The sequence below is a fragment of the Lathamus discolor genome, chromosome 5, assembly GCF_037157495.1.
Source record: "Lathamus discolor isolate bLatDis1 chromosome 5, bLatDis1.hap1, whole genome shotgun sequence".
In the NCBI taxonomy this organism is placed as follows: domain Eukaryota; kingdom Metazoa; phylum Chordata; class Aves; order Psittaciformes; family Psittacidae; genus Lathamus; species Lathamus discolor.
Window position 1 is genome coordinate 28,509,246 of NC_088888.1, and position 10,357 is coordinate 28,519,602.

Below are 10,357 nucleotides of genomic sequence, written 5' to 3' on the forward strand. Positions count from 1 at the left end.
GACTTGTAGGTGTATCCTGGGAGAAATGGTGACAGAATGTGGTCCCATGTCCAAAGAACCACTGGTGTTCTGTGTGGTTCTCATATTGCAGAGTACAATGAAGGCATCTTTCTCCAGCTGACGAGGCTTTCACAATACCAGCTGTCAGTGTAGTACATCCTGTGTGAGAGGGAAAACATGAAAAGAACTGGGTGGCAGTTTTCAATTCTTACTATTGTAAAAAAATATCATCAAAAAGAAGAGTTTCTGCAGTGTGCATTGTGTATTGTAAATCGTGTCTGGTGCGCTGAAAGGGACAGAAGGGGGTGGAACAGCAGTTGCACTTCCTCTGCTGTGGGGAAAATGCACAAATTAATTGTTTGGTGTTAGTGTTTTGGAGTTGAGAGAGATAACATGAAACCAGTGTAAACCACAGGCAAGCTCTGATGATATCAGTGAGCCATAATGTAACCTGTTACACAGAAAGGGAAATTGATACACTGTCTTCAGGGTGTGTATTTGTATTTTAAATTGCATGTGAGGAGATAACACCAAAGGGCTCAAGGTACAAACCAAAACATTGTTCCCTCCTTTACCCCTCTTCCCTCCTGCCCCATTTGCAATACCATACATACTAAACTGCTGCATTGGGGTGGACTGGCATGAGACAGTGTGACATTCCATACTGAATATGCCTTCCCGTTAAAATCTTTGGCATGTAGGTGGTTGTTCTGGAGGAGAAGGTGCATATAACCAGTCTGATTCAGAAGAGAGGCAAGGAAGTTGAGCTGTGAGCAAATACTAGTGATGTGGTGTTGGGAAATACCATGCCGTATGGTGCAAGGAGTGGGCAGGATTAGATCCACTAAGGCATGAACTGGCCTTTTTTTGATTATAGAACTTATTTTCATGTTCATAATTTCTTCTAAAGGCAAGTTCAGATCTAGGCCTTAACTCTTAAATAAGAACAAGAGAAGGTATCATGCTTTCTATGCTCTCTGTGTAGCCCTTTTTGTCTTAGCTGTTCATACTACCCAGTTGTGATGAAGTACCTAGAAGTGCCTGTCTCTGACACTTATGCAGATAAATAGAATGGCCTGAAGAGTTTCTAGGTAATTGTCTCTATGCAGCTGAATTCTTCTGCAAGTCACATGAGAGTGATACTTGGAGTTCAGTTGTGTTGTGCTATTAGTTAGATTTTGAACTGGTATTTTTGGGATTGACTCTAATGGCTTCTGTCTCTTACTAGAAGTGACAGACCCAGCTGCTTATTGACAGCTGCTCTACTTGTTTGATCTGGGTGTAGGGAAAAAGAACAACCTTGTTTTCCTGGTACTAATTTGGCTGGTTTCAGGTATAGTAATTGAATTTTGTTTCTTGGTCCCTTTCAGCTTGTACCTCCTTTTAAACCTCAAGTGACATCGGAGACAGACACCAGGTATTTTGATGAAGAATTTACAGCTCAGACTATTACAATAACACCGCCTGAAAAATGTAAGTCGGAAATTACACATAAGCAGAATTTAAAAATAATAAACTCCTAATAAAGCACTGCATAAGGGTTTTTCTGTTTGAATGGAAAAGCTCTTCTCAGTGTTACTGATAAAAATCTTCGTATGGAAGTGTGTAAGAGTAACTCCCAGTGACAGTGTTCTTTTAAAGAAGGAGTATTTGCAAAGGGTAGAATATTAGATCACTCTGGGTTGGGTTCGGGGGGCATTTTTTTGGTGTGGTTTTGTTTTTCTTTTGTTTTGTTGTCTTTTTAAATAAAACACCAGCTTCAGATGTTTGCTGGTTGGCATCAAGGTCCCAGTTCAGCAACGTATGAGCCCTGCTTTAAGCACATTGGCCACTGCTGGTGGCTTCAGGGGGTTCTGGGTTCAGTGAGCTGGGCATGTTTTTAAAATGCTTTGAAGACAAAAGGGGTAAAATAAAAAAAGTGGAGGTGTCAGTTACCTGAAAACGAAATTTCCTGTCAAAGTCGTGTGCTTCAGCAGAGCTTTTAAAGACTTTCCCAGTACAGATGTAACTGCTCTGCTGGGCCTTGCAGTTTCCTTGTTGGAGTGAGTGTAATGTCACCATAGTTTATATTTTTGTCATCTGCTACATACACAAGAATCATGATCCAGTCGGCCAAGCTGGGGCTTAACAGAGTTCCTTACCAAGGCAGAGCAGTTAAAATCTCGCTGCTGAGTTCTTGAATGAATTTCCTTTCTAAGTGAGTTTTTTATTATTTTTGATTGGAGGATGGGGAAGGAGGATCACGAAGGTGGACAATAAAGGCTGCACTTAAAGTTGTTTGCCCCTTCATAGAGCAAGCTTACGTTTTGGTGTTTTAGGATCCCTGGGTTTAGCTGCAGTTTTCTGTTGGCATACAGGTCTGGAGTATTTTCTGGATTTTGCATTTTAGTGTTTAAACAGAGTCATTTAAGTGAGTTTAAGTCTCCCTGCTGTCACAAAAATACACCTTTCTTCTCCCATTCATCTTGATAAGAATTTGGTAATTTTTGTAATTTGAACAAATTTTGTTAAAATTCAGATTAACTTGGAGTCTGTTGACTCCGTATCATAAAGTCCTGATCTCTTGAAACATGCAGGGAAGCAACCGACCTCCCTAAAGCACCAACCCTGGCCTCTGGTGGTGGTCTGGCTGCTGCAGAATGAAACATGGCATGGGCTGCAACGTCACCCCAGTCCCGAGAATAATACAATGGGGGTGATGCCCAGCAGCAGTGCAGAGATCAGCTGCAGCACTGCTGCTGGGGGAAGCCCTCCCAGAGAGGGAGGGCTTTGCATTGCCCAAGGCTGCGGTAAGTTGCATCGGTGGCAGCACTGAGGTTGAAGTTCTCTTGTGCCAGGTAGATCTGGAAAACTGCTGCCACCTTCAGTGAGCTGCAGTGGCTCAAGGACCGAAGGGGTTTCCATTTCCTGAGTGCTGCAACAGGAAATGGTTTTAAATTATTTTCTTTTAAAATCTACAAGTAAATGTATTATGTACAATATGGCATCATATCTGCCTGCTGTAATTATGCAAGAGGGGGTTGAAATGTGTTTTAGGTTGGGTTGGTTACTGTGTATCAGAAAGTTACTGCTGAACTAAAGATCTTTCATAGTTACAGAAATAATTTTAATAACAGGCCAGTTATTGAGATCCTCAGTGAATATTAAAACTATCTTGTATCTACAGCGATCAAACTGATAACAAAACAGGCTCTGTTCATTAACCTAATTTAAACTGACAGTGTGAAAGGGAGATTGTACTTGAAGTTACAGAACTGTGAGGCATTGTTGAAGTCAGGTGGCCTAATCAGAGCAATTGCTCCAACCTGCATTAACTCTACGTTTTTATATGTAGAATGGATAAAGATACAAAAGATACATAATTCTGAAAGGTTGCATATAAATACATTGTTAGAATAACAGTTTCAATAAGAGTCTTTAAGGATAAGCATAAAAATCCATGTGAGAATGTAGATCCAAATTCTCAGAGTTAGGCAACATCTGGTGCCTGGTTTCCATTGGCACTGCAGGAATTATGTAAATAAAAATATGTATGAATTTGGCTTAGTCCATGTTTCCTCTGATCCCAGTAAATACTGTAAAAATAGTTTACTAAGAAATAATACATAAGAATTGAAACCCATAGAACCTGCATGAACTGTTCATTTTGTAGCTGTTTTTCCTTTTAACTCCCTTCAAAATGGAGGAATATTGAAATAAGATTATAATTTCCTGAACTCAGCTTAAGAAACAATGAAGCTGGCTGCTTTGATCAGCCATCAGCTTTTGTGCTATCAGAAACTAGATGTGCTGGCACATTTTGAATAGCCTAGAAGGGGTAGTAATAATTGAAGTTCTCAGGTGATAGTCATAACAAAACAAACCAACCAACCCACCCGGCTTGAAACAGATGTGACTCATTCAGAGGATGTCCTTCCAGTGAGCATCACTCTACCATGTAAGCATAAGCTTACATGACTAAAGTCTTGCTTCAACTTGAGCCTTTAACCTCGGCATTGAACCCTGAAAGATATGCTGGGTATCAGGTGAATAATAAAACTTTGTTGCAAAAAGAATGACGTTTTGAACTTCTCCCTTAATACAGATGACGAGGATGGTATGGACTGCATGGACAATGAGAGGCGGCCGCATTTCCCCCAGTTTTCCTACTCTGCAAGTGGACGAGAATAACTTTTTTGTTCTGCTGCTTCACTGTCATCTTAGGTTTATCACTGAAAATGATTCCTGAACATCACCACCAGTACTAGAGACTATTTAAGATAGCAGGGGCACTTTCAGAGACCATTCCAAATTGAACAAGTTGCTTTCCCAAACCTACCTAAAATCCATTTTGGTTTGCATGAAATAGGAGAATTTCTCTACTACGCTCTCCCGCTGTTGCTGCTGCCCACAGTCTCAGTATAATAGCAACGTCAAGAAGTTACTAACAGTTTCTCTGAAGGTAGATGACTTGGCTTCAGCAATGTACACCTTGTGCACAAGTAGTCATCTATTTTTCCTCACAGTGGAAGCTAAACAAAAACCATGTTGGTCCAGCTTATCTTCTTCGAGAAGATGTATCAAAAACGTAATAGTCTAAAGAGACTAGTCTATAACCTTTCCTTGCATCTGTTTGTGCTGGTTAGAACAAGGCAACATAGGGGTGGTGATGTACATATGCAAGGTTTCTGTTAGGCATATCATTACTTGAAGCAGGTCTCTGTCATTAACATCTGGCTGGAATTTGTTTGGGGAATGTTTGCGAGAAGGACTTTAACTGTTGATATATATAAATATATATATATATATTATTTTTTAATTACTGTTGGATACTACAGAAGAAGCAGAAGGGCTGGGCTCACCCGGCCTGCCACTTAGAACTTCCAGGTTCATGTGCAATCATGGAGAATCGAACATTATACATGCAAGAAATGAAGGCATAAAAGCAGCAGTTTTAAGGGGTCTTATAATTTGCACCAGATAACATCTTTCTCATGCTTTTCTTTTTCTTTCATGATATACATCACCTCTGATGGCTGAAGAATGTAGACAGGCATAATGGTATTGCTTTTCACCAAAATGTGTGCACCAAGGTAAACAGGTGTTTGCCTTACTCGTTTTTCTTTTGAGGTTGTGAATTAGCTTTTTCTCCAGGTGTTTAACTCTGAACAGTCTTTTTATTTTGGTTGTTTTTTTGGTTATACTGCAGTAGTATTTATTTTTAGAGATAAGGATTGTATGTGTCATGTTTGCAAATGCTGCTACATCTTAGATAGAACAGGCTTAGAGCAGTTAATTTTGTACTATATGGAAGGACTGTACAAGCTGAAGGGAATAATGCACTTTTCTCCCATGTGGAAATTTTAACAAGGCTCTGAAATTGTACACACTGCGTAGAATCAGATTTTTATGAAAGAAATACTGTCGTTTAATCATTTGGCAGTGGAGGTGAGGAATTCCAACTTCATGTGCCAAAGGGTTAAAAACAAGCAGACAAAAAAACTACATCTTGTGCTCCATAAATGTGATGTAAGAGGCTGATGGCACAATAGCAAATTTCTGTTCTGTATGAAGGAATTGCATTTGAACAAGACCACCGTGATTACAAGAAAAGCACTTTATTTTAATGATTAAAATAGTAAATTTCTGGGATCAACCATTCTCAAGGAGGGTTCGCCCTCAACCAGAAGAGTCCCGAAACCCATCATGTTACATGTAACTGTGGTACCCGATTGACTGAATTTAAAGCATCATGAGAAACGCTCTACTGATAGGAAAAGGTCTTTTCATTTCTGAAGATCTGTCTCTAAAAAAGCGTGCATAAACTTCAGCTTTGATCTTCAGCAATGATAATCTTAATAATAAACCCTTTGGTGCTAGGAGTCGGGACGTTAGGCAGTGCGGTGATAGTGCGCACGTGTCCTTGCTAACGACACCCAAAACCCCTGACTCTGTGGGATTATCATTCGAAGTTATCTCTGCGTTCGGATCGTGTTAGGTCCCACGAAGACTGTGATAGCGCAGAGTATTGCTGGTTGTGTTGTGTGAATGAGTAGACGAGTCTGTGAAGAGAGATACTCCTCTGCAGATGCCTTAGCCTCTTGATGCGGAAGGTTGCGTGCCCTAGCATGAAGCCCACTGCTGGCAGTGCATGTGCTGGGACGGTCAAGGGGTAGACGGGCATTTAGCAAGGCAGCTAAAGACACAGACTAATTTAGAGTTTTTCATGTTTTGTGTTTTCTCTTTAGTAATGGATGGATAATCAGTCAGAAATATATCATGATGTATATTCTAACTACATAAGATCTCCTTCTGTCACCTTGTAACACTAAACATGTCTAGGGATTAGATTATCCCTCTGCAGAGAGAGGAGCACAGCACATGCGTTGCAGGTCTGTTTGGCACTGCTGGCATAGAGGTGTCCGCGCTGATGCAGTGAGTGACTGACTGAAGTAACTTGAGTACTTATCAATCAGATGGGCATTAATTAGTTTTCTGCAAAGGCCTCGTGCTTACAGACTGAAACTATGGTGATTCAAAATCTGTTACATGCCTGTGTTTTTCCCCCTGTGTTGTCAGCTTGTAATAGCAATAAGTCTCTTGACACAGGGCTCCTGTAGCTAATGCCCAGCCAGTGCCGTGCCTCTGGCCAGCCGTTCCTCGTGTGCAGAAGCAGCCCTGTGGTTAGCGCGCCATTGCGTAGTGAGCTAGAGTGCGGTTTGCAGTAAATACCTGTCAGTGAGCTATTTCAAAACTCTTTGAGGACTTCACTTTGCATTGGGTTGTCTGCCTTCCAGAACGTCATTGAGCAAGCTTATGCTACAGAGAGAGTCAGTGGCCACCTCGTGCTGCCCAGGGTTGGGGAATTCTCTCTCTTACCAGTGTTAGAAAGGGATGAAAGAAAGGCGGTGCCGCAAGAAACTCCTGAAGCTCTTCTTTTGCTGTTTGCAGTTGTGGTTGGACTTGGGTGGGAGGTGGTGGCGGTTACCTTGGCGAGCCTTTGGAGCACAGTACGTTTCAGACTTTGACTCCAGCTTGTACTGACTTCCATGACCTAGAGTATGCCCTCCTTGTACTGCAGCCATCTCGGAGGAAGTAGGTCATTTCTGTTTGGATTTTGGCAGTTTTGCACACAGCTTCGCTTTCCACACTAATCCATCTTCCAGTACATTCCTGTCACTTAAAGAACATTTATTCCAGTATTGTTTTCCGGTTTTTTTCCATCTTTACTTGCGGCTTCTTCAAGCTGACTGTTCTTGCAGGGGCCATGTGCTTCTCCTAGAGTACAAAAGTAAGGTCTTTCCTTACTAACTGCAGGGTCTATATATTACACCTCAATGTACACACTTTGCTGCTACTGTTTGTACTGTCTACAGTAGAATTTCCTTATCTTGCTCCTGGTAGTGCATTACAGGCAAGCATGAAATGTAAAGTATTTATTTAAATAAAAACCTCTAAATTGGTAATTGAATTACCTCCCTGTAGCTTTAGAGTTTGTGACATTTCTTGACCTTGCTAGTTCTTTCATTAGATCCATGCAAGATCTAGTCATATGGTTAAGGATATTAAGCAGACACGACTATGAACCCAAGGAACCGTATTACTGTAGGTCATACTTAAACTGTTTATTTCCTTAAGTATATGACCCACAAGGATGTGAAATAACTACAAGAAACTGTTTTTGTACACTGTACATCCTTAGTATTTTTACACGTATATGATAGGGATGCACATTATTTTCCTTCGTACAGACAGCTTAAATAAAGCACTATGTCAATCTGCTACTTCTGTGTTTTTTAATGCTAATTTGTTCCGGAGGTTTGTAAATATATATATATATATATGTTCAAGCTTGCCACAAAGGACGTATTTTTTTATATCTGCACATTACTATTAAATATCTTAAGAGGATAAAATTCCTAAGTTGTTCTGTGTCAGAGAAAGAAAAACTGAAATGAGAAGGCTATATTGCAGATTACAAAAGATTTCTTGAGTTTTGGGTTAAATATTTACTTCATATTTTAAAGTAATTTTATATAGGTTAGACATTTCAATCCTGAAATGCACAAAGAATTTACTTAATTTCTTCTTACAAGAAAATGTACATCGTTATTTTTTTATCACTGTGTATATAATGACCTGTGCATGTTTAGTTACAAGTTTTATTTGCTGTGAAGTCCTAGTGATAACTGTAACTTGCTGTGACGTATTTCAAATGCTGGGTGATCAGTTTCAGCTTGTACATTATTGAGTTACAGTATTGTCAAAAAAAAAAGTTTTTATGACCAAGCAAGATGTATCTGTGCGTTGGACCAAGGCTGTTCCCATACAGGTGGATCATGTTAATTCCATGAGGTGCACGTCACTTGTAAAAAGAAATTCGGGTTGCACTTCGGAAGGAATGATGGGCTATGCTCCTATCAGAACACCCACGACTGAAGTGATTTGTAATCTGATGGAATTCCTGGCCTTGCATCCTGGAGCTAAGTAATGACTTAGGGTAAGGAGAGTTAAAAACAGGCAGGTGGGATTTGCAGGGCACCTCAGGGTGGGACTCTTTGAAGCCCATGAGCTGGCCCAAGGCCATTTGCACCAGCCGGCTCTGAGGGCTGAGTGTCCCTAGAGCAGTCAGTCGCCTGGGTTTTAGCTCAGGTCTCAGGCAGGAAGGCTTCCTTGGAATTAAGAGTTGCTTCATCCAGCTCTCAGGGTTTGGAGATTTTTGTTTTTTTCCTTCTGTTTTCTCCCCCACCTTGTAATAGGGAACTGCATGACCCAGTAGTTCGGCAGGAATAGGCGACTGGTCATCAGCTGCAGCAGCAGCCGGACTGTCTGGCCAGGCTGCACCCATGTCACAGGATCCCCCGCTCTGGCTGTGGGTATGGGATCTCCTGGATTTGGTCACCTGGTCTGACACAACTTTGTAAACCCAAGCATTTTGTGCCTAAGGAGAAGGGTGGGGGAGAGCTTTAGACAGGTAGGTCTGGTGCTGCCTGTGCTTAATGACTAATTAATTGCTACAAAATAGAGTAGCTGCTACCTGGAAATAGATTCCTTCTAGACTTCCAGCAACGCACTGGATTGAGCCTACTCCTGGGATGAGTATGAACACCTCCCCACCCAGGATGCATTGAGATGAAGCATGGCTGTGCAAAAGGTCCAAAAGGTTGAGGGTCCAGCTGTGCCTTGGGCCCAGGCACGGCAGTTCCAGGATCTCGGTGAAGCCTAAATGTTGGGACTAGGTGCCAAGTTCTTTTGCGTGTGTAGTTTATAGGCACTTTCTCCTATCTACACACAGATCTATGCTGTGGAATAATAAAAAATAGATTTAAACAATAAGTTTGCATATTCCTACATTTATAAATGTATATTCTTGCCTGTGTAACCATCCATAAAGTAGTGACACTTAAATAATTGTCAGCCTGATTACTGTGGAAAACCCAGTTTTTGACTGAACTTACTGTCGTCAGGCTTTCTTGTCCTGAAGACTTGAGACCATTTTAAGCATGTTTATTGTCAGACTGGAAGCAGTTCAAGGAGGTAATCAGATGTGTTTGGCAGTTTAATGTGGCAGGAAATTGAAGTAGGGAGGAAAGCCCACTTTGATGTTAGCGTTGTACCACTAATAATTCTTAAAATACAAAGCAAGGAAAGATTGTCCCCCACACAGAGCAAATGGTAACTTCTTGCATGTGTTGTTACTCCTATTTTTGTTACATCTGATGTATTCATGCTGGCTGAGGTAGCTTTATTAATGGGGAACTGTTCTTTGCACTTTCCCCCCCTTTACTAATGCAATTCTACAGCTACACTGAAGGTAGTAGATGTAGAAGCTTTTTTCTTATGTACGTAGTTTATCCTACACTAGTTAGCAGAAGATTTAGCTGAATTATTTCTGAAACAGTCTGGCATTTGGAAAGGAACTTTCAAAACACAGGTGTGCAGTTAACCAGAAAAAAGCCCTCCATGTATATCCTCCAGATGTTTTTAAGTTCAGTAATTTGAAGCCAAGTTCAGCTGGTGCCCATCCCAGAGAACTGCTCAATATTTGCTGGTGGGAAAGTCTCTTGTCACCCCCTCAGCTGATCTGTACTACCTGATGAGGGTGCCTTTCTCTTAAAGGCTTGATCCAGTGACTTCTGTCCATGGAAATGCTTCCACATTATATGGAGTATTTCTTACTCGTCCGTAGGCTTTTCTGATGGATAAGAAGTGGTTGGGACTCTCACTTCTGTTACAAAAAGTGACAAATACCTTGTAAAAATAAGGTTTCCATGTAGATTCTGGTAATGAGCTTATAGACAGGAATGCAGTCGGCTCCTGCAGGGCTTACGAGCAGTCCCCTTCTCCCACCTCCCCTTGGATTCAGGAGGAGGAAAAG

The 10,357-nt window shown here is 41.1% G+C and overlaps 1 protein-coding gene across 4 annotated transcripts in view; it reads left to right on the forward strand.

Moving 5' to 3' along the window:
• The window catches only part of AKT3 (AKT serine/threonine kinase 3), a 148,497-nt gene extending 140,734 nt beyond the window's left edge, over positions 1-7,763 (forward strand). For all 4 annotated transcript variants that reach the window (XM_065680164.1, XM_065680163.1, XM_065680161.1 and 1 more), the window contains 2 exons: positions 1,371-1,473; positions 4,085-7,763. In XM_065680164.1, the coding sequence (XP_065536236.1) occupies positions 1,371-1,473; positions 4,085-4,170 (189 nt within the window). In that variant the 3' untranslated portion in view covers positions 4,171-7,763. The remainder of the gene's footprint in view (positions 1-1,370; positions 1,474-4,084) is intronic.
• Positions 7,764-10,357: the final 2,594 nt, after the last annotated feature.